At 40.7% G+C, this 25,512-nt stretch overlaps 1 protein-coding gene across 1 annotated transcript; it reads right to left on the reverse strand.

Annotated features, from left to right (window-relative positions):
* Nucleotides 1-500: 500 nt before the first annotated feature.
* On the reverse strand, nt 501-1,716 carry BDKRB2 (bradykinin receptor B2). The gene has a single exon (XM_064715870.1). It carries the CDS (start codon nt 1,714-1,716, stop codon nt 574-576), a length of 1,143 nt encoding a protein of 380 aa, XP_064571940.1. The 3' UTR covers nt 501-573.
* Nucleotides 1,717-25,512: the final 23,796 nt, after the last annotated feature.

Below are 25,512 nucleotides of genomic sequence, written 5' to 3' on the forward strand. Positions count from 1 at the left end.
GCTACTTTTCATGCTTACTTGCTTGTGTAAATCTGTAACTAACTGAAGCAGCTGCAAAAAGGTACTTCCTGTCAATGAAAAAATCAGATTGTTTCCGATGACTGAAGAGAGAAGTTAAAAGCCCAGAAGATGGACACATCTAAAAATGCATCCTACAGGATTCACTTAACAGAACTTACTCAAATGCAAGCCCCTCCCAGACCAAAACCCTTATCTAACACACTATTATGGGTACCATACATAGCTGGAGAATCCTGACAATTGCTTCTGTACTGGGGCTCTGTTTGGGGAATTGTATGTACACCTTAGAAAACATTCCAAGTGATGCATATGCCAAGTATCATTCAGCCATGAAAATGTAAGAAAGCTACAAAATAGGATTCAATCACAAAAAACATCCAATAACATTAGAAGCAGGTCTGTTTATAGAATTTCCACTAAGATCAAACAACCCTTTTCCCTCACGTAATGAACACTACCACATGTTTACTCTGTGGACCCATAGCAGATGGATATGAGTGGAAATGGACATGTTAGAAGGCTTTCTTCCTTTAAGGATTTCCTAAAATTATGCTATTGGGGTAATGACAAAACGGACTTTTTCCTTGGGTATTCGCTTGAGATGGAAGTTCTTAAAGTGTCCAGGGAGTTTTCCATCTGCACAGACTGTGATTTTCTGCACCTCTTTGTGAACAAGTCCTTGTAGAATTCCGCAGCCTTCTTCTGGAAGTTTTTCCCAACAATCACATACAAGACTGGGTTCAGGCAGCTGTTGCTATAGGAGCAGTATGTGGCTATCTGGGTCAGTATGTCATTGATGTCCTCCAGGCACTTGAGGGTGGGTGAGAAGTAACGGATTGTGTCAATGAATGTGCTGATCTGGAATGGAAGCCAGCAAATGATGAACAGCAGGAGCACAGCAAAGACCAGCATGGTGGCTCTCCTCTCTGTCTGGACTACCTTCATTTTTCGTAGCTCACTGCTTCGTAGGGCTTTGATGATTTTCACAGTGCAATAGGTAATTACACAGAATGGGATCACAAACCCCACAATATTCAGCAAGCTGTTGTTTGTGGGCTCCCAGAAGCTAGCTGGGTAGAGAAGAACACAGGCTGTGATGTTGTACTCTTTAAAATAATGCAAATTTCGAAATGCCATTGTAGGTGAACACATGAGCAGTGCACATGTCCAAATTACAAAACAATTCCATTTGGCACAGACGGTTCGTCTCATCCGCCCAAGGGACATGGTTTTCACCAGGGCCAGGTAGCGGTCAATGCTCACTAGTGTCAGGAAATAAATGCTAGAATATAAGTTCATGTAACTCATAATGTTGATGGCTTTACAGAGAAACTGGCCAAAAGGCCAATGAAAATTATTAGAAATATTAATGGCCCAAAAAGGTAAAGTACAGACCAGCATTAGGTCAGCAAATGCCATGTTTGCTAGGTAAATTTCAGCCACTGTGCAGCTACTCTTGTGGAAACACAGGACGGTGAGCACAAAGGAATTTTCTATTGATCCCAGAATAAATATAAACCAGAGAAATCCAGGCTGAAAATCCTGTAGCCATTTCCACACATCTGCACTAACACATTCATACTGATCTATCTGATGCACTCCTGAATTATTGTGGGAATATTGTGGACTGACTGCGAGCTCCTGGGTAGTCATGTTGTACAGCTGCGTAACATTTTCAGCTGTGATGGAAACCATTTCTGTGAAGAGAAAAATAGATGACATGAGATTGCTGAATCTAGCTCATTGCTGCAAAAGACACAATAAGAAAAGTCTTTTGCTTTTCCTAATGTCCTCAAAGCATAGCTTTTGAACAGGCTTGCAGTTCCCTGGACTGCTTCTCATAGACACTGGGTGTGTCTGTAGAATGTTTTACAGACTGTGTTGCTATGGACTGCCTGGACCAATTTTAGGGAAGTAAAACAGAGGGGATGTAGCAACAACAGATATTGTTATGAATGGGTTAACTGAAGAGAATATTTAGAAGCCTTTATTCACTAGAACTGAGCTGCAGCAAGTATTTGTTAATTCTTTGAGGATGTTCAGCATTAGTTTGTTTTCTTATCTTTTTATTGCGCTAGCCATGGTCTCCTAAAGGACAGGCGTGCCTTGTGTCTCAGATTGCTAGTTCTGTGTCACATCCTGCAACATTTGACACCCTCCCCTGCAAAGCAAGAATTGACTGGAATTCAGTGTTGCTTCCTCCCCAAAGAACACCATCTATTTTCCCAAATGTCATGACTGTACAATAAAGAGACACAGTTTGCAGCTCTAGTTTGCATTGAGAACGCTGAGAGATCAGTGTTTGCCAGCAGTGTGCCTTTCTCAGCTTCTCACTGAAATTGTCTGTGTATTCCTGTCTCTGTGTTGCAGTCTCTTTCTGCAGCCAAGTCTCTGTAGAGATAAATGGAACAGCCTTCCTGAGGGAGCTCAGTTTCAGGAGGTGTGCAGTGGGTGGGCTGGCAGCCTGGTAGAGACAGTGGCCATCCTGTAAGCCAGGACCTGTCTGCAGTCAGCCAGCCTGGGTGCAAGAGCACAGTCTGAAACCAGAATACTGTAAACATTCTACAGATCAGAACAGGGAGCTATTGGCAGGCAGAAATGTCAGATGTGTACCTCAGTGTTACTAGAACCAAACAGAAGTTGAGTGAGCAGCATCACTCACTACTGATAAAATGCTAACTGTGTTTTCCTGTTGTTGTGTTCTTGGATAACGAATGCTGAGATATTATTCAAATGCAAGATTGGCTTCCCAGATCTGTACATATAATTCTCTGGACTGAGTGACAGAAATACTGTTTGTCTTTTTTTAGGTCTTTATAGTAACCACTGTTTATATTATCATTTGATTGGAAGCTTTTCAAATGTATTTTTAATTAAGACATTTGTCCTATTCAACCAATTACTTGGCAGTGAAGAGGGATGCACTTGCAATTCCTGAAAGGATGAGGGTTCTCACTTGTTTTCTGGTTGCTGGAATTGTTGGCTGGTATCAGTGCCTAATATGCATGCAGAAATTTGGCTATTGGTTACAGAATTGATGAAAAATTATGGTCATATTTAGTGTACTTTGTGCGAATAAAACACTGTAGCACTTAAACATCTCAAAGCCCAGATTGTATGGATGTGAGGGCTGTCACTTACAAATTGCAAACAGCAGTTTCAAGTCTCCCTTTCTTTCTGTGCTGGCACTTTACACCATAAAAACACATAGGAAGTGAAATACTAATGGATGGGCAACAAGAGATCATCTGTGAATAGAGAAGTTCTGTTGCCTGATGCAATTAACAGAAACTGTTTCTTCTGCTGGTAATAGGCTGTGAACCAGCAGAAAAAAATTTAAGTGCATTGTTTTACACTTTGAGGTTGGACATATGCACAATAAGATGAACATTAGTAATTCAGAGAGTGTCGTAAAGGTCATGTTGGCTTTTTCTGGGATTTTCCCTCATTACATTAATTTACAGGATTTAATTTACAGCAGATAGCAGCTCCAAAACTGCATATTTGATTTATTTACTCTGCCATTAATCTCTTTCAGATTTTGGTTTAAAAGGGAAAGACCTAGAATACTTTAAAATAAGTTAATTATGTCATATTACTGTGGTCTAGGAACAGTGTGCAGGGACTAGTTAGGATGTCACCAAGTCCATGACGTGTGGCTTCTGGCAACCTGCCACCTTGGTCCTTAGCTCAAGTTCTTCCATAATGCATTGCTAGAAATAGGGGAGTGAACAAGGTAAAGTGTGCTAATTATCAATTTACAAACCCTAATGTTTAGGGTTAAAATTATGTGCTTGATGCTATTCCATAATGTACAGAAGGCTCATTTAAAGTATGTGATTGCTGAATAAATTACGATTGACAAAGCCACAGCTTACAGAAGGCAGCGATTTGCTGTTTTCTTGTTGCATTTTGGTGAAAATAAATGTGATCCTTTCACACATTCTCTACAAATAATTTCTGTGCAATGCAAGACAAGCCTAATACCTCAGCAGGGACTTTCAATAAGATTTCATGTGGCAGTCTTGATTGAAATACTGCCCAGCTGAACTAATCTATCATTACTGATTCTGAGGGACCCCTGTGGGGGCTAAATTTGAACCTGATGGAGTTCTCATCCTGTTGTGAGTTACCTCCTCCTTGGCAGTCTATAAAACCCACTGTCAGTCATGTTTTTCTGGAGTATTTTTTTTAATAGCATTGGGAACAAATGACAAGGTTTTGATGGAGGGTGGGAGGCAGTCGTGGCCTGGAAGTGGTGACCAGCCCTGTGCCTCTGGCAGACACTGCTCCCACCAAGGCAGGAGGGCTTTGGGCTCATGGGTGTTCTTTGGGTGTTCTTGGCAAGATCCTGCCAATGCTGCAAACCAGGAACCCTTGCAGAGGGACTGGGAAGAAGGGGTTGATCAGCTGTTGGATTGTCATGAAGGCAGGTGGAGAAGGACTCCAAAAAGGTGGTGGTGACCAGTGCCACAGCCTGAAGCTGTGAGGGCTGGGCAGGAGGGCTCACCAGGGCACCTTGGTGTCTCCTGCCAAACTCCTGGGATGTCCTGCTCTTCAAGGACTGACCCACACATACAGAACTGGAGGGAGACGCCAGAAGACAGGCATGAGTTAATCAGCAAGCCAAGGAGAACAGCAGAGTGGTTAATCCTAGAATGTGGAGGGAAAATATTACAGTAATACATGCTGGGGCTATGGGAGTTCCTGAAAGAAAAGGAGAGGAATATGTTGAATTGGAACAAAAAGGATCCTAAAAGGATCAAGAGGTATGAGCTAAGGAATGGAAGGATAGGAGAAAAAAGGTCAGAGCTCAGTTAATGCTGCTGCTGGGTTAATGCAAGCTCTGGCACAGTTTTACTCCCCAGACAGGATATGCTGCTTCAGGTAAATGTTTTTCACCATCTCTTTTGGGTCTGAATGAAGCCCTACAGCTCCTGAACTCATGATTTTGTTAGTATTGCCACTGGTGCTAATCTTTCCTTGTGTTATGCTAAACATTTCCACACAGTGAATAACTAATGTCTCATGATGGTCTCATTCATGTCTTATACAAGGACAAGTTCTGAAATGTGTAATGAGTTCAGGTTATTCCAATGTCACCTGCACTAATTACTCTGGGGGAGTAAGAGAGAGACTTTGTAACATATTTTACAGCTGTTGTGACTTTGCTGATTACATGTTTTGCAGAAACAAGGTGTGAAATTTGTCATTAGTATATTCTGAGATTGTCATAATATTAACCTTGCTAATTTAGTTCTAAAAGAGAGGAGGTGGAGCCTGAAACAGATAAATGTTGTTATGATGTTAACTGCTATAATGTTGTTTGCTGGAACAAAAGAGAGAATATTAAAAAACATTGGTACACAGTCCTGATGTTTTCGTACACAGTCTAATTTGCAAGGACAAAGGATAAAGTGAGCTCAAGGCCTCACTAGTCTCCAAATGAGGAATTTCTGTGATGGATGATCATCCATGATGAAAGTGGCCTAGAAAGCAGCCTTATTTTCATTTTATTTCAGGGATTTCTTAGCAAGGCCATGTGAAGGATAGTATGACACCCAGACTGTAGCATCCCTAACACAATTTTACAATTACCTGGCTTGCTCTAAGTGCTGTCAGTGGCCAAAAGTGTTTTCAGAGACATTCAGCTGGCTTGCCACACATCCATATAGCTCCATGTACAGCTGAGGGCCAGAGGCACAGAAGAGAGGAAAAGCTGGGTGCAAAAATATGGGTTTGAGTGGATGCAAACTGCAAACTGAGAGGCACTGGCTGACTTCTGACATGGTGATATTTTAGAACATATACTAGCTGCTGAAAGAAGTAGCAAGGGCTGCCCCAGCCTCTCCTCTGACTCTGTTTCTCTGCAGAGCCCAGCCTGCTTTGACATTTTCTATTTTTTTGTGTGAGTTTGTCCTCTTGAACATCTCTGAGCCCAGCCTGGGCAGCCAAGTGACCCTGGTGGTGCCTATTTGCCAGGCAGCCTTGCTTCTTCATGGTAATGTAAAAGCTACAGTCGATGTAACACAGGAGCTGCTGGAGCCATGAGAGGAAAAAGGGCCTGACAGATCTGCTGTGACTGAAATGGGAAATAGCAGGAGTTCCAAAGCTGCTGCAGGTAAGGGAGGTAATTTGCAGAGTGGTCTGTGCAAGGAAGCCTGGGAGTCCTGCTGACCCCATGCAGGTACCAGTGCTGCCCTCAGGAGCCTGGAGTGCAAACCTGACACACTCAGCACCTTGTTACAGGCTGGAGTGATGCCCCCAGACTGCCTCATTTGTGACCAGCAGACAGGAATTTGCTGGCCAAGGAGAAAGAAGTTTAATTTGAACAGCTTTGGAGGATTTGGTTCCTGGACAATGTCTATTTGTGAGGAAAAGGAGGTTTTTGTTTAGTAATAGATTACAACAAAACAATCTCTGTGCATAATTTCTCCTCCAGCCATACTGACAGGTCTGGCAGGCCTGAATGTGATGGGATGGCATAAGCACAGATATTGCTCTGCAAGACCCCAAAGGTGTGCTGGTAGATTGAGCTTCAGTGGTGGACTCTTACATTCAGAATTTAGTATCAAAAAAAATACAGGAAACCCACACTGTTTATAAATTCTATACCTTCTCGATAAGGTTTACTTTCAAAGCTCCTATTTCAACCCGATCTTCTTGCAATCTTTACTCCTGAAAAAAATCTCCTTTGTTGTCTATCCCCAGCTGACAGAGACTCTTGTTTCCACCTAATCCAAGCCCAATGGGACTGCTCGTACCCCTCTTTGGCCTCAGAATGGGTTGGCTTTGTATCTTTATGTGGAAGGTAAAATTAAATCACTCTTGTAGCATCTCTGAAACACGTTCTGAAACATTCCCTGAATGTCCTTTTAATTCTGTCTTTCTGTGGAGGCATTACTTATTTTGGAGAGGTAGAGGAAGTGTGGGAAGCATTCCTAAAATGTTCTGCTTTTACAGATCCCGCAATATTAATTTTTAATTTCCAATCTTTGTATAATGAATCTCTAATGGGCTTTACTACATTTGGGGTTGTAGATCAGGGGACACTTTCTTTGGCAGTGTTAACTTAAAGGTTTCCTGCTTTTCATTTACTCTTCACTGTCCCTTTTACTGCTGCCCTTGCAGATCATGAAGTTTCATGTTGAACCGGATTCAGGAACTTGACTGGGACAAAAATAACCTTGTAAAAGAAAAAATTCCTTTTAACACAAATCAGCTCCATAGTTTCCCAGAAAATTATGGATGTAAAGAAAATATATAGAGGAGCTACCTCTCAAAAGTGTAATTTTTAGATATTATTTGTTGTGTAAGCTTGAAGCACACCGTGGAAAGAAATTATTGCTCTGCAGTTACCATTAAAGGTATTTACATCAGTTATGTTGGGAAAAATGGGGGGAAAAAGTTGTTCTGTAAAAGTAGTTATTTCAATAACAATGAAACTAAGGTAAGAAGAGGCTACTAATTTTTCTGTCTGTGTGGGAGATAAAGCCACTCATTTCCAGCTAAAGAAAGGCGTGGAAAGAGCAGAAATCTAATCAAGTGCAATGCATAAGATATTTTTAATATATAACTTAAGATATTTTTATATATAAATTTAATGCAAAGCACTTTGCTTAATATATTTTTCCCAGTGGAAAACTAGAATATTCTTACTTTAAATTCTCCAGAGTTTCAATTTTCTAAAAAAAGAATCCTGTACTTTTTAGCTTTAGAAATCTGGTACATTATTTTTCAATGCTCTTTATACCACCCAGTCAATAACTGTGATGACTCTGACAAAATATATTATCTCTGTGCAAAGTAGTTATAACTGTAATGGAGAAGAACAGCATGGCTGGACTGTGGTGAGAACTGGAAGAAGAAAAAGATGAACCAGTTCAGAGAGAAGTAGTGTCATCATCTCAGGACCTTTGTATAAGGGAAAGGGCCCATCTCATTATAAAGTTTTGGTTTAGTTCAGATTTGGTGATGATGTTTGAGTTAGTCCATGTTTGACCTCTGACTTGCTGCCATTAATATTTTAGAAATTTTTCAATTAAGATGATCTCTAAAACATTGTAAATATCACCAATGTTGGATTTTATTGTTATTTTGAAAGAGCAGATTTATTACAAGAATTCTACTTAATCTGAAGTGGGAAATAATACTTTCATCATTAGAGTCTGTTTCAGGTCAAAACACAGAATCTGCAAGTATCTCCAGCCACTAAATCATTAAATTTCAGCCTTGTAATCCTCAGAAGTTTCAAAGACCCAACTGGAAAAGCCCAGAGTAGCATAGTTTGATTTGGTAGCTGGCACAGCTTTGAGCAAGAGGTTGACCTTCTGACCCATATTATCCTAAATTCCTGAATTTGCACTTCTTGTGCTAATAAATGAAAATTCCAGTTGGATTAACGCCAACAACAACAACAACAAAATCATAGACTCATAGAATGTCTTGGGTTGTAAAGGACCTTAAAGATCATCCAATTCCAACCCCCCTGCCATGGGCAGCTCTGATAACCTGTCATTCCCATTGCAATATTTATAAATGCCATGTGTCATTGTAATAAGCTAGCAGCAATTTTACTGAGATTACTTTATAAAAGTGAGTGGATTCAGTGTCTCCTGTGAAAATTTCTCAGCTGGCTTGTTACAAGGCTACATGGGCACCCCATAAGTGGTGAGCATAAGGACCAGATGGAGCACTCTTGCCATAAAGGTTTAGTTGCACTTTTGTTGCAGGCGTTGACTACTGGGCTGTTCTTTGGAGCTATGTAACTCCTCTGGTTTGGAAATCTTTCATGGATCCCAGCCTGTAGAAATACCCAGGAAAACATTGCTGTTGGTGATACACTGAGTGAGGACATTGCTTTTGCAGAGAAAGGCATCATTCAATTAAAAAGGGAAGGGTATAAGCAAATAAGTAATAGGAAATGCCAAATCCTTTGAACAGTGCTCTAGAGTTGTTGCAAAACATATCATAGCAAGGCACAGCTTGGATGAAGGAATCAGATATGAAGATAGACAATAAACCTGCTGCTAATATTAGAGAGGGTTTATCAATACAATAAAGGAGTTATGCAACTGTGGGGCCATCATGAACTGAAAATGTGATACATACAAAACATGTTCATGGTGATGTGCTCATAGCAATTCCATTAAGTTAAAGTTAGACCTGAATATCTGGTTTAGCATTTAGTTTTCCTGAAGATTTCTACTATGCTAATGCTGTGCAGCTTTTCCCTTCCTTTTTGCACATGATGGATTAGTAAACTTTTCAGCCAATTTTATAATTGTAGTTCATGAGCAGAGAAAGAAGTTTAATTCCAAAACTAACTGCTCTGAAAAGAGTTGTCACTGCCTTTCACATCCTCCCAGTACACATTTCAATTTCTGCTGTTCAAAGAGCTTAGAAAGTTAAAGCTATTCTATTCTTTCATTTCTTGCTTTCTAAAGGCTGTATATGTCTATGAAGAAATTAAGTATATGAAGGTCTTAAATCTGAGTGTTAAACAAATATAAGCCAGTTTGTTCCTCTCTTTGTAGTCATTGGGCAGATGAAAGATCAATTTCCAAATCTCGATTCTGTTTAGCTTGGAATGAAAGCTGGAAATTGGGTGGTTCACATGCCTGTGTACCAGGAGGCCACAAGCCTATTGAATAATGTTGGTTGAGACGTTTCTCTTTATGAAGCTACTTTCAGTTAGTATAGATACTTGAATAAATATTGAATCTGAATCTTCCATATTTGGAAATATCATTAGTTTTGAGGTTTACAGTATCAATCTCACAACTCCTTCTCCCCCTCCTTGTGAATACTTGCTGCTCTTCTCTTTAATTCTTTGGGATTTGATCTTGGACCTGCCTTAGACTTAATGCAGCTCCACAGCCTGGTGTCCCTGAACCAAGATAACTTTCTGACTCTAACAACAAAGCACATAAATCTTACACAGTACAAGTCACAGCTGGATCTACATCTTTTCTGTGTGTATTGCAGTGTGTTTGCTCAAAATGTTTTGACAACTGATAAGGAAAATATTCAAACAGGAAAAAACTGACCACAGGCTTGCTCTGCAAGGTGGAAGGTTATTTTGGTTTGTTTCTTTTGGTATTTCCTGTATGAGAACAGGTAAGGTTAACCATGAGTGCTCATTGTCCTGAGCTCAGCCAACAACTAGCATTTAGGTTAGCTTCAGGAGAGTGAGAAATCTAGGAGCTGCAGGAGGAGTGGGACTGCAAAAACACTGCAGGAATGAAGAGCAGTAATCCACATGGATTCATCCTTGAGAACACTTTCATGCATAGGGTAAGATTCAGCCCATGTTCAGCTTAGGGCTAGGGGAGTGACAGGCTTTGTCTGCTCTTTCAGAGATAGGGTGAGCCCTGTCAGGCCCATGCATGTGTTTATCACCCTTCTAACACTGAGTCTTATCAGTTCTCTGTATTTCCCCATGCATGTGATATTGGGTCAGCCTACTTTTGAATACTGCTGTCTTGAAATTTGTAGTTAGCATTTGCTTTCAGAAAGCTCTGAGCATGACACCGACCTTAAGGTCTTCAACCATGTCTGACTTGTGATCTTTTGAGTCTTGTTTAGTTGATTTTCCTACTTGGTCAAAATGATGTTTTGTATTTTCCATTGTTGGCTGGAAGGCCTCCTGCAAACAGGAGCTGTGATCAGATTGTGGCTTGCTTACATTTTTAGGATTTGCAGAGTTTATGTTTGACATTGGTTCTGTTGGTGAGAAGATGATGTGTGTCTTAACACATAATTTATTCTTGTTCCTTGCTGGTTCACTGCCTAGCTTGATAATATCTCTCCCAGCTGAACTTGTAAGCCAAACTGCACATTTGTACAGTGAGAGAAACAGCCAAAGCAGTGCTGGGAGTGAAAGCAGCATGCCTTGGCCCTAGGAACCTCACAGGGCTCCCTGCTGGGTGTCAGAAACTGCTGGGAAACCCTGTCTTGTCCTAACACCCCTGCACTCATGGTGTCTGACAAAGCTTGCACAAATTAGGTACAGTACGAAGACAAATGAGGGACTATAAACTTCCTGAGTTCTATATGTCATGTAGATTTACCAAGTTGGAAAATGCCAAAGTGGATGTATCTACTCCCCTGAGCTCTGCAGGCACCACAAGAATTCTCTGCTGCAGACAAGGGATTGCTGTGTCCCATCACCACTACAAAATTAAGTGCTTAACACACTGGCATTGTGAGACCAATTTAATATCCATTGCAGGAGTCTGATACCATGTGAAAGGGCAGGTCTGATAGTATCAAACAGTACAATGTGCCTCTCAAATGGCAGACAATGCCCTGAGCCCAGTGAATAGCTAAGGTATCCAGGAATAAAGAAATGAAATGCTAGAGATCATATCAAGAGTAGGTTGTGCACATAGATTGTATTTCTTTCTTAAAGTGAAAATTTCCTGCTTTAGAAAGCAGTCTTTCCTGAAAACTAGATAGCTCAAACCTATTTCAAGAACCAGGCTAAAACCAGCTAAACTGGAAAAGAAAAAGGAGAATTTTCACCTGAGTGACAGCTCCTGGGACATGGGCTGGAGGAGCTGAGCTGTTCCTAGTGTGGGTTCTCAAAACTGGTCTTGGGGTTCATCTAGTGGAGTTACAGTCTTGATCTCAGTTTGAAAGACAGGAGAGCACTGATGAACCATGCCAGTGACATAAATTTCTTGATATCTTCACTACAGAGAACGATAGGAATATCCTACAGAGAGAAGTGGACGATATTAATAAAGTCTCAGAGGTGGAATGCTAAGAGGAAAAGGCTGTAAGTCCTGAAGCATATCAGTTCCCCAAGAATATTATTTAGTGATGCTCTTCTGTTTGCCTTGCTGTAGAGGAGCACAGAAGAGCTGTTCAGCAGTGCACAGACGTCCACCCAAGGCTCCCCCCACGATGTGCACATGGCTGTCCTTAAGACTTTTGCTCTTTGATGCATTACTGCCACCAGACCTCTTCAGCTCACTTTAGCCACTCCTTTTCCTTAGCAATTGAAATACTGCTCTTTTCCCTGGGTGACAGCATTAGGTTCTCATGACCATGTAAAATGTGAGGGTCTAATGGCCTAATAGTATTTTTCAGTATTGGTCCCTCTGAGCATTAAATATTTAATGGAGAGATTTGCCTTTAATATAAACTGGCTCTGTGCCCTGAAAGCACTTTACTTCTAGCACCTTGAGGACATTTTGGCAGCCATTTAGGAAAAAAGAAGAGATTTGCTATCTTGAGTGCCTCCAGCCACTATAATATTTACACTGTTGTCATGTATTTGCGATAATGCAGCATTTCCTGCCTGTTTTCACCCCAGTCTGTCACAGGTGTGGCCTTTGAGGAAAGCCCAAGTGTCTCCAACAGCAAAGAGCTCCCAAAGAAGCCCACAGCACGTGTGGCTGACTGGCTGGTGTCACAAAGTCTAATAATGATTTCTTTGACAACTACTGCTTTCCTCATTTCTTATCATACAGGTAACTGATGATTCCACCCTGCTGTAATTAGCAAAAACATAAAAGACATTTTAACCTGTCACAGTGTATCTGAGAACCACATTTGCAGTGACACAGTCATGCCTTCCAGCAGCTGGACATGTCTCAGTCACAGCTGCTGTTTCCATGGCTGAGACACGCACTGGTGGCCCTGTGCAAGCAGTGCAGTCCTCAGCACAGGAGGCACCACAGGCAGAACCTGCCCTCCCTGTGAATCAGGAATAATGCCTTGTGTTTCCTTACTGCCCTTCACCACAGGGATGTATGGATGGCTTCACTGAGTAATGCTGCAGCTTCCAAACAGCACTTCAGGCTCTGACAACAGAACAGGGTAGAAAATATCTAACTACAACTTTGTAATGCTTAGGTGATATTACAGCTTTAATTTTGAACAGGTAAAATTCAGAAGAGATGATATTTACCCATTTTGTTCAGGTTAGCACCTCTAATTTATGGATTTCTGAAGGTGGTCCCAGTTTAATTTAGAACTTCTGACAACAGCTACACTAAACTATAAACTCAGATTTCAGTCTCCTAAACGGGTTTTCTTGTGGATCATCACATCATCTTGTGGATCATCTTGTGGATGCTAGGGACTGGTCCCTAGCATCGCTGATTTGTGTCATGGAAGCAATAGAAATGTGACATGATACTCATTGTCTAAATGACACATTGTCATTATAAAAGAATTTTAGGGTTTTGTTTATTATTTTAAATTTCATATTCCTTTAAAAATTAAAATCAGAGTGTGGCAGTGCAAGCAGTGGTGAGTTCCCTTCTCAAGGAGAAGCCTAGTCTGTAATGTGCTTCACTTCCTAAATGATAAACTTCAGAAAGCCATTTTGCCTTGTCCTTCCTAGGTCAAACACATCCTCCTACATTGTTGTTTCTTGAGCAGCTGGGACAGTCATTTCATATTATTTTCGTGTATCTGCTCCTCACTTTGCCAGTACATTAAGTATTTGCAAAGAAAAAGAGGTCAGTTTTCAGATAGCCTAGTTAGAAATCCCCATACTCTATATATTGTAGAGAAAAGCTCAAAACCACATCTACCTGTTAGAAATGGAATGCAATTCACACTATAGTGAACTTCAAACTCTATTGCAATTATTTTGAGAGTAACAGCAGATAAAAATTAGATATAATCCAAATGGAGCCTACTTTTCTACTGAAAACCCAGGGAAACTCTAATGAGAACAATTCTTTAATGGGAATACATCCTATCTCTGTTAGAACTTAAGTGTACAAATACATGCTGAGAGGGATTTGGTGATTGAACTGTACAAACATGGATATGACTTCCTACACTGAGAGACCTAGAAGGTTCAGGACACTTCTCCAACTAAGAAGTAGTATAATTCACAGTGCTGATTTACAACAACCAGTGTCTGGATTATCATTTTAATTTTGCCTTTTTAAGCTTTGCCAGTTTTGAAATTAAATTGTGTATTAATTTATTGTTATCCCTTTGTTAGCAACAGGAGATGACAGAGCCCTGCTGGAACCTGGTGCAGACAGTTTGTTTTACACTCTGCATATGCAGGTTTTGAGCACTGGTGTTTACAAAGAAGATATGTCCTATCTGCTCTTTCCAGAATGTCAGAGCCAACAAAAAAACACAGGGTAACAATTTAGTTAGAGAGATAGATTCCCTTAGTATATGCCACAGCTCCTTCAAAGAACTATTGTACCCAAAGCTAACAAAAAGATAAAGTTTAATGTTCTTGTCTTTGACACAGACAGTGGGATCAAGTGTACCCTCAGTTTGCCAGTGACCCAAGCTGTGGGGCGCAGGTGACTGACACACTGGAGGGAAGGGATGCATCCAGAGAGAAGGAATTCCACCCTGAGGGAAGGGAAGGGATGCTTGAGAGGTGAGCCTGCACAAACTTCAGGAGGTTCAACAAGCCAAGTTGGGGCAACCCCTGATATCAACACAAGCTGGGATGGAGAGCAGCCATGCCAAGGAGGATTTCTGATGGATGAGAGGTTGGACATGAGCCAGCAATGTTCACCTGCAGCCCAGAAAGCCAATTGTGCTCCAGTTTGCATCCAAAGCAGAGTGGCCAGCAGGGCCAGGGAGAGGGTTCTGCCCCTCTGCTCTGCTACAGTTGGTGGATCATGTTTTCTGGTACCTTAAACTCACATATTACTACTCCGAGCTATGTAGGAGATACTTTTTAAAGTGTCGGAGAGGTTTTTTGACTATCAAAACAGAAAATTTCTGAAGAAACTGATTTTAAAAGAAAGATTTTTCACAAAATATTCGGGTAATATAACAGAAAATGTTTTAAAGATGTCATTTTTGTCTTGAACAAAGGACAAGATGTACTGAGTGCTCACAGTTCAGCAGGTGACCCAGATCCACTCTTGCTCTCTCTGGCTAACTATGAGTTTAATATCTTTACAAAGTGGAGTAGTTCCAAAAAAAGAAAAAAAACAGAGACTGCAAGAGCACAATTCACTACAGTCTATCCTTCAGGCACTTGCTTAAGAAGGAAGATGCTTCTTTCAAAATCCCTTATCAGTGCTCCCCATTCCAAGGCAGATTTACCCTCTGTGTGCACATTTCTTCTGTGGTTTGTTTTCTTGCTTTTGTTAAAAATGTCAAGACTCTTCACCAATTTTTCTCTGGAACAGAAATGTTGTCTTCTGACCAGCTTTGTTAATTTTGAAAAATACCCTGATTTAAGTTAACTACATCACCATTGCCCTTGTGACCCATGACTTTTGTCAGCACTGCAGAAAGAGCTCTGTGGAATTGTCATGGCAGTTTTGGGCAGCAGGTGATGAAGGCTCTGGGCAGGATGTCAGGGCAGGAACAACCGAGGGAAAACGAGGGGATGTGAGCTCTGGAAGGGAACACAACCCTGCTAAAGGGAGAAAAGGAGAAGTGCTGTGTTGGGAAGGAAGGGAGGAAGGGAGGAAGGGAGGAAGGGAGGAAGGGAGGAAGGGAGGAAGGGAGGAAGGGAGGAAGGAAGGAAGGAAGGAAGGAAGGAAGGAAGGAAGGAAGGAAGGAAGGAAGGAAGGAAGGAAGGAAGGAAGGAAGGAAGGAAGGAAAAGGAAAAGGAAAAGGAAAAGGAAAAGGAAAAGGAAAAGGAAAAAGGAAAAGGAAAAGGAAAAGGAAAAGGAAAAGGAAAAGGAAAAGGAAAAGGAAAAGGAAAAGGAAAAGGAAAAGGAAAAGGAAAAGGAAAAGGAAAAGGAAAAGGAAAAGGAAAAGGAAAAGGAAAAGGAAAAGGAAAAGGAAAAGGAAAAGGAAAAGGAAAAGGAAAAATATAAACATTGAAATGGAAGAAAGGAAAGCAGGGGAAAGAGAGGTTTAATTTCCCAAGAGGGTAAAGGGCTCCAAACCAAACAGTGAATAAGGATTCTTGCCTAAATTGGGTATATACCAGGCTTATGGGAGCTTCTTCTGGGATTTTAATTTAGGTAGTTTACTCAGTTTGGATCCATATTTTACCCAGCTTCAAAATGGTGCAAAATCTGAAATTGTTTGATTCTTGTATTTAAAGTCAAACTTTTCATTGATTTTTAAAAGCTATTTGACCAGAGTACATTTATTCTAAGGCAAACTTTATTAATATATTACACTGAACCTTTTTTTGAAACAAGAAACAAGTGTGCAGTGAAACTATTTAACCTATCTGTAGAAATACATGAGGCCAAGAGTAGAAGACTGGAACTCCAGGTGTCTCATACTGTACAGTTATGAGCTGTAGCATGATTTAAATGTCAATTTGTAGACTACATCTATTGTAGAAGAAAATTAATTGTTGTTTTCTTACATTTCCAAAAAAGACTGTTCCCAAAGTGTTGCAGGAAACACTTACACAAAACTGACTCCACTTTGTAAATTCTACTTCCTTCTATTTCTGGGAAATGTCCCTTTTGCTGACACAGCTGACTGGAATTTATGAGCTATAAGGTGACTATTCTAAAAAAAAAAAAGTTTCTCAGAGGAAAGATTCAATCAGAAGGTGAGGGCACACAGTTGTCTTATGTGACTTGCCTCCACATGCTGTTTTTTAAAAAAATGTGTATGTTATAAATTAAAACTTCTGATGCCAATATCCCAGCCATTCATGAACTACATTCATGTCTGATTCATTATGACTGCTTTGGTCAGATGGCACTAGTATTATTTTGAAAATGAACTTGCATTTTGCAGAGGAGAAGAAAAAATACAGGTATGGAGCAAGCTCTATAGTTTTAAACTGGTTCCCTTGTTCTGGTAAATAGCTTTTCCAAATTCTTTGTCTTATTTGAATTTCCTATTTACTGTAATTCTCTACACAGATTACAGGCTTGGAAGCAGATAACTGCTTTTTCTTATTTATCTGCCCATGAGGGATAGTCCCAGCTCCTCATGACTTGGAAATTCTGACATTAGCTGAGAGAAGAAAAAAGATCCTCACCCAGGAAAAGAAAAATTAATTTAAAAATGCAACTGGTGTCTTGATCCTAATAGATGCACACATCAGAAATGTCTGATGAAAATATTTGACGGCTGTTTTGTGCAATGTAAAAAATCTGGGAAGAAAGTTATGGAGGTTCCATCCACGTAGGATCATCCCCTAGCAATGGGTAGGACAGGACAGGGCTGCATGGATATGCAAAGGAACATGATGTATTTTATTTCCCTGGCAATATTCTCATAATTTTAAATATGTTTTTGTGAGTGTACATATATATATATATGTCTGTGAGTGTACAGAGAGAGAGGGGAGAGAATTTCCACAAAGTGGACACTTCATGGTCCCCTTCAGTGCCTCACACCTTTTGCCTGATCTTTTGCTGTTTACTCAGGGAGAAAGTGGCTTGTGTGCACCCCCAGCACTATCAGAACCAGGCACAGGAAACTTTTCTAGGTGATGCCAAGGTGAACAGCCATCTGCAAGCTGGTCTTGAACAGGTAAAACAGGATTCTGCATGAGGAGCACGTGGAGGGCTCCCCAGAGTACCAACAGTGTCAGGTGGGTTTGTGTTAGATGACTCAGTCTGAGGAAATAAAGAAAGAAAAGTTCATCCTTGAGCTCAGGTATCAGACAGAGATGAGACTGCTATGAAAATCTGCCTGATGAGACTGGGCTGATTGCAAGGTCCATTGTCTGAATTCAGTGTTGAACTGAAGCTGTACAGTTACAAAGGCTAGAATTTGACTTGGAGCATATTAAATGTCCCAGAGCTGGGTTTATCTGTTGTAGTAAATAAAGGAACATGTATGGCATACATTTCTTTGTAATCTCCTGATATCACAGCTAGGACAATCAGCCTTTCACAGACCTTTCCCTCTGAAGGCTGAGGCCAGAACAAGAGGATGTGACAATGACACATTTGTTAAGCAGGCTCCAGTGAGCAAGTCACTCAGATCTGCTGATATATTCATAACACCTTATCTTCTATAATCTGTCATTACTCAGCTGATGCCGTTTTGGAGGGCACTGCAAGCATTCAGTCCAGCTGAGGATCTAGCCTGTGTAGTTACTTGTGTCTCTTTTTTCTCTGCCTCCATCTGCTTGTTTTCTTGGGGAGCTGCTTGTGCTGTCTAGCAGGTAGGACCAGGAGCACAGCTCTGGAGATGCTGCCATTCTGTCTGTGTTGCACTGATGGCCAGAGGCTTTTGGCATCATTAGTGTGCAAAAGTCTTGAGACAGGTTGTGCCTCAAGGAGCTTCTGATCTAAGCAGAATCCAAACATAATGCAGAATGTAGAATATGACTTATTCTAGGGAAAGACTGCTGCAGAATGAGGTGAGAGGTGCATGCAGCCAAAATCTGTGGAGGGATAGAATGTAAGAAAAGATAGTGCAGAAGATAATCTCACACCTGAGGAGCTGCACCTGCACTAATCACCAAAGGTTAGGAACAGGCCTGCCCTTAACAGGCCACAGCTGTGTCCAATAAGAAGACAAGTGCTACAAAAGAGTGGGTTAGCTGGGTGAGAAAAGACTTGGAGTTTGTTGGCTGTGCTGTGAGGAGAGGATTGGAGTTTGTTGGCTGTGCTGTGAGGAGCTGTCCATGAGAAATCACTGAGAAATCTATCAACAATATTTCTGTTGTCGTACTTACTTATTTAAGGATTAGGTCTCAATTTGAATTATGAAGGCTTAACAGTTGTTTTTTGTAAAAATGCTCCTGATGAAACACTTCCAGTTTTTTGGCCTGCCCACTACCCATAGGGAGCTTGTCCTTCACATCAGGAAAAGGGCACATTGCTGTGCATCATGTGTGTGGTGGAGGGACCTGCTGTCCTTCTTTGGTAGCCCAGGACACTTCAGAGCAGCAGCCCTTCAGTCAGTCAGACAGCTCATAGGAAATCTCACAACCATGGCAAAGGGACAGAACACCTCCACACTGGGGTGTGGACCCAAAGGCCTTATTCCTTTCTGCCAAGGCAGGAACACTGCAGGAGGAAAAGCATCTATGAGCAGTTCTGCCTCTGGGCATGCATGCATAAATCTTGTTACAAAGACCTGGCTCTCTACCATGGATCACTCACTTTTTGGTGGCATTTAACTGCAATCTCAGATAAAATGAATGGGAAAATGGATTTCTGTATTTTGACAGCTCCCTTCTCTGCAAATTAACCATAGTCTGAACTGTGTCTTTGCAATACTATCACCATTCTGGGATACCTTTGTGTGCAAAGCTACTGAATCTGCAAATCCGGATGATCAGATTTGTTTGCAGGGGTCACACAAACCAACCCAACCTTGCCGAATCAAGTTGTGGAGTGAACATGTAGGGGACTTAAATATAGCACAGCAGCAAAAGTAAGTCAACTCCATCCTTTCAGAGAACATAAAAAGCCCTGTAGTATTTTGGTGAAGTTTTATATAGCAGCTTTGCCACAGCATCTGCACGCTTTGGACTTGCCTACCATCAGACTGAAGCTAAGTGCTTTCAGCTGGCAACTTTGCTCCTTGTGTTTCTCTGGTCTGTACCCCAATTTGTGCCTGTTCTCCAACATTTAACTCCCTCAGTCCCAGCTCATTACTTCTAAGCAAACAAGGTGTCACCACTGTGGCGATCACAAGCAGTTACAGCGGGATCTGTGTGAAGCCAACCTGTGGGGCCCCAATTTCAAGTGCTGCTCTCCCCCTGCCTCGGGGCTGGTCCAGGACCGGGATGCCCTCTCCTCCCTCTGTGCCTGCCCTGGGCACCCACCGAGGGCAGAAGCTGCTCCAGCCTGTGCCTGCCGCCCTTCGTGAGTCAGCACCCAAAGGCTGCTCCAGGGCTGATTCCTGAGCAGCTGCACATCACTAAAGCCAGAAAGGGCTGGCAAAGAACAGCTCTTGTCTCCACTGTAAAGTGCCCTGCTCCTTTACAGCTGGGTACCAGCCAGGCAGAGGCAGAACTTTCCATCTCCATGTATGTAGTGTGCTAAATGCAAAAAGGAAGGAGGATAAGCTTTTTGATAAGGTAGGGGTAACTCATCTGTATGGAGCACTTGAGAGGGAGGTTTAAAAAGCCATGAGTGACAGGAGAAGAAGGCTTATGAATAATTTTAAAGAAAAGTGGATGTTTTAGCTAAACAGCATTTTTCTTTGAGGTTTTTTTTTTTTCCTTAAGTTTACATTGATTAGCATTGCTAATGAGCTCAGGTGTACTTCTGCAGTTGATTTAGTTCCTGAGAGGGACTCTGTTTTGAAAGCAAAGCTCTATTCTCTGATAAGTGTTCCTAGACTTGTAATATTAATTTTTTTTCCTACTGTGACTTTAAAAACAGTGGAATTTGATTGCCTAAGAGAGTTTTATACCCTTCTTTTAATGCAAAGCAGATTATCAAACACTGGCCATTCTTAAACAATAATTTTTAGAGTATTTATAAAGAACATCCTAAAATTCACCCAAATTCCTATTGTTTTCTGCCTGAGAAAATGCTTGAAATATTAAATAGCTACAAGATTTTTAAAGCTGTTTTCCTGTGCAAGGATGGGATGCTCATTTCAGGAAGCTCTAACTCAGTAGGAAAGGCGGTTCTTTTGTTAGATTGTCGGTACACAATGTTCAGGTAACTCTGAGTAACTCAATTAGTCTTGTTCTTGCATGTACTCAGGGGCCCAATGAAAAATCTGGCAGAGATTTTCTGGAGGTATCTCTGGTCAGCTATTCCAAACTCTTTATTAACTTGGGTGTATTTATCCCTTCTGTTTCTGTTTTCACTATTCACACTGAAAAAAAACCCTAAATATATTTGGAAGTCTATAAATGAGCCTGGAGTGCTAAGATGCTTCTTTAAATTTTTTTTTTTAATGATTGCACATTATCAGATAAAAGTTATATTCTATCTATAGCTATGACTGATATTACTCAACTTCAATCTTAGAGGCTCATATGTGCAAATAGATATTTTTTACCTAGATAACTGTCTTCTAGTTTCTAAGAAAATATGTACAGCTGTTTAAGATAAAAGTGTACCCCTTTCTTAGGAGATGGTATCTCTAAGGTTACAAACAAAATATTAAAACAAGAATTCTAATGGTTAATTATTTGAACACTTTTGGCTTTATGGTTATTTGCTATTATTACACTAAGAAGGCTGCTTAGGATACTGAGTAACAGAAAATGAGTAGCTAAAAGTATAGCATATATTTAAACCTTTGTTTTTTAGGTTTTTCTTTTGTTATTCTAATTACAATGCCACTACTAAGTTCTCTGTTTTTATCAGCACCTGAAAAGTTAAGCTCCTACTGAATTTTTTTATTTGCATACATATTTTAACAATAAACTAATAATGTAGCTTAAATGTCATCCAAAAGCTTTCTCCTTTGTAAAAGTTTCAAAGTTTTAGCCTTTGCCATTCAATCAGTGCAGATGAGACAGATTAGCAGTGTAAGGTACACACATGCACTTCTACATCTTGCCCAACAAAGTTTACAATCAAAATAATAAACAGAGGAAAAATTTATTGTTACGTACAGAAAAGAATTGACTCTGGTTTTCCCCTACAATTTTGTAGGTAATTTCTCAGCCAAAACCAAAGTTAGCTGCTTGTACTTTCTGATTATTTTTGTGAGACGAAAGAAAGAGTGCCCAGGGTATGATTACAGACATGAAGTGTCATCTGGATAGGAGAAACCCTTATCCTCCAGACCACGGGACAGTATTTGTGGCAAGTGAAGTACCCTGTGGCTTTGATACACTGGGTACTTTGAAATAAAGCATTTTTCTGCAAATATTATAGCTCTGCAAAACCCAACATATTACAAAATCATATTAGCAAAAATTATTTTTCTGCTCCAATTTTCTGGAACAATATCATCAGCTCATTTGTCACTGAACCAGAAACATATTAAGAATTCAATAAGTGGTTTCCAAGAAGAAACAAACCACACTGAATATGAAAGAAGTGAAAAAACATACCTTGACTGAAAATTCAGCACTGAGCAGACACAAATGAGTGAAGTGCAACACGTCTCTGGGCACAGCTCCTCCTCTAGTATGAATGAGTCTAACTTAGGTTTTATTGCCCCTCCCTGAGCACAGCAGACTCATCGCTCTGTTGATGACATCATATTCCTGGATTTTCTCCCATACTATATTTTAAAAACAGTGTTTATCTACTGTATCCATTATGAGACCAGTGATATTTTAATATGGGTGGCAAACAACACAAACGCAGCTAAGACACTGATGTTCCCCAGAATGTGTATAAAACAGCCATGTGTTTGTACAACAGCCTCCAGAATGGTGCATGAGCATGCACGCACAAACACACGGCTCTTATCCTGATTTGGGGTAGTGATGAGAACATTTTTTTATTTTATTGGTGTTGGAGCTAAACAAGCTAGCTTTCTGGAGGACTTGGATCTTTAAAACAGAAAAGATAAAATATCTCATTTAAAGTCTAAGATATTTTTTTTTTCCATGGGAAAAAATTTACTGTTTGTATTCTGGAAGACACTGCTCTTCCTCTCTGACTACTCTGTCTGCTGAGAACAAGTACAGAATCCAAATATCACTTAAAGATTTATTGGACAAAAATTTCTTCAAGGCTGTGGATGAAATCTCTATATGAATCAGAACTATAGCCAACACCAGAGTATACCCTTTTATTTACTACATTGACTTATATTCTGAATGTCAGATAATTAACAGAGAACTCATTTTAGACTGCTTATTACAGGCATAGCTGGTTTTTCTGTAATATTTACACAATTAAACTGAAATCTGAAATGGCAACCATGGTAGCAGAATTCCACACAAAGGGCATAGCTTCATTCAAAGGAGAACTGATCAAAGAAAAGAGCAATCCATTCCCCTAGTTTGCCACAAAATTCTAATTCTGCAGTGAACAGCTCAGGAAAAATGCTGGTCTATGTCCCACCCTCCACTGCTTTGAAATTTACAGTTCTAGTGCAATACACTTCCTTGGTGTGCATTCTGACAGGATAGAGGATCACCGGGTGGCTTTTCAGTACTTCTCCTTTTCTTTCTCAGAATCTGTCATAATGGATGCTTGGTACATTTTCTGTCTTTATTGGAACTAATTGAGTCATGCTCTATCAGCAATACCTCCCCCTGGTCTGTCCCTGATTTCCCTGCACCAGTTCCAGTTTGGTTGAGTAATCTTGAGACTCACAATCTCCAAGATCTTCATTCCACATAGTTTTGTTCAGTTTTTTTTTTTTTTAACTCCTTATGCACTTGAATAAAAAATTTACAACTACCTCTAGTTTTGGTTTTTTGGCTGTTCATATATTTATTATTAAATATTAACATTATTTTGCAAATACAGTGACTCAAAATTCTGCTTTGATTTTTAGGACAAATGTTATGTGTTTATAGGAGGGATTCTATAATGATGTAATAAAACCCAGCTCTGGCCAGATCTACTCAGCTGCACCTGAGGAGTGTGGATAACTTCTGGAAGAGCAGGTGACGAGTACCCTACAGCTTTTTCAGGAGGCTGAGGCTGGTGTTGCCAGCAGCCAGTCTGGTATGGAGGCTTGCTCCATGGTGAATGGTGAGATGAATGTATGCAGCCATCTCAAAAGCTTTAGGAAGGCAAAGCTCTGCAAGGCAGGAGCTATTAGTCTGTACATACAAACAGGGTTGCCCCATCCCAGATGCGGAATCCAGCACTTTCCTTTGTTGAACTTCATACAATTGGTGATTTCCCATCTCGCTGATTTGTCAAGGACTCTCTGCAGGGCCTCTCTGCTCTTGAGGGAGTTGGTAGCTCATCCCAATTTAGTGTTGTTGGCAAACTTATTATCTCCTCCAGTCCTGTGTTCAAGTCATTTACGAAGATGTTGAAGAGCACAGGGCTGAGGATGGAGCCCTCTGGAACCCCACCAGTGACAGGTCACCAGTCTGATGTCACCCCAACTGATGTCACTTTGTACCTGACCTGTGGGCCAGCTGCTCCCTCAATGTGTAACATGATTAGCCAGGTGTGGGACAGACAGTTTGTTCAGAAGGATGTTGTGACAGTAGCAAAAAACTTTGCTGAAGTCTGAAAAGATCATGCCCACTGCCTTTTCTACACCAAGCAGGTGGGTTAACCTGTTGTAAAAGGAAATAAATTTTGATAAGTAGGATTTTCCTCTCATGCTGCCTGTGACCAGGGACTGCATTGTCTTTCAGGTGTTTTTCAATACTTCCCTACGTAATCTTCTCCATAACTGTACCAGACAGTGAAATGAGACTGAAGGCCTGTAGTTTCTGCAATCCTCCTCCTTGCCCTTCACGAAAATCGGGACAATGTTCACTGACTTCCAGTCATCTCCAAACTCCCAAGATCACTTGAAAATCATTGAGAGAGGCTTTGCAATTACATCAGCTAACTCTTTGAGGACTCTCAGATTAATACCGTGAGGCTCCATAGACTTATAGGGATCCATCTGGAGCAGCAGATACCATGAAATTTCAGAGTATACTGATCATTCTCACAGTCATTGTCCTCCAGTTCAAGGCTCTAAGAACCGCTTGGTTCACCACAGGTGCTGAAGACAGAGGTAAAGAATGTATTAAACACCTCTGCCTCATTTCTGTTCCTGTTTGTGAAGTGACCATCCCCTTCCTGGAATGGGCTGATGTTGTTTATACACTGACTATTGCCATAAATATATTTGGAAAAACTTTTTATTGTCCCCACATTTCTGGAAGCTTCAACTCCAGCTGAGCTTTGGCCACAGGAATTTTCTCCCTACAGTGGTGAGCAGCATCTCTGTGTTCCCCTGTGTGATCTGACCTTGCTGCCACCAGGCACACACTCTGAACTGGGTTATGTGGGAGCATTGCTGCTCAGGTAGCATTTATTTAAGGAACTGAGAGGGAATGTATGCAAATATTTGACTCTGTTAACTCAAGACAACAAACAGTGAATAAAGAGTAAATATAAAGAGGGAATTGGTTGCCTAGGTAGTTGTTCAGGACTGTTGCAAGCACTTTCTAGGGGAGAAAAATCTTACCACATAATTTTAATTACTGGTTTCTGACTTTTTCCAGGTATGTTTTGCACTTTTTGGCCTACCAAATCTGCAGGTTTGGAAGAAGGAGGCAGTCCTTGGCTTTTTAACAGAGACTTGGAAGTTTGATTTGAGCAGGAGTCCCCAGATCCCTTGAGGACAGGAGACTTGCACAATTGGCCATGAAAGTGATAGAAGCCCCATTCAGATAAGTGCAGCTCCTGGAATCTCTCTGTGTGTCTGTACACATTGATCAGTCTCCTAGAAGAAGCTATTTTTGCAGCTAAGTCTATGCATTACTTCTCCTAAAGACAGCGATTTTCCAAGACTCACTAATTAAAATTAGCAACTGAAGATATTTGAGTAACTTTCTCTAAAGAGGATACTGATTAATTTCCTTTTCCTTGTCCTGAAATTATTTGATTCTCCTAAATAAATTGTATCAGGACAGTTTTATAGCATTTGCAAGGGTTTTGTGTCATCACTGAGTCTTGGCTTCTTGGGATGTCTTCTGGTTTAAGCAACCATTCATTTTGGCCAGTTACATTTTTCTGGAATGGGAACAGTTTTTTTGTCTCC

The sequence above is a fragment of the Zonotrichia leucophrys genome, chromosome 5 (genome assembly GCF_028769735.1).
Source record: "Zonotrichia leucophrys gambelii isolate GWCS_2022_RI chromosome 5, RI_Zleu_2.0, whole genome shotgun sequence".
Lineage (NCBI taxonomy): Eukaryota > Metazoa > Chordata > Aves > Passeriformes > Passerellidae > Zonotrichia > Zonotrichia leucophrys.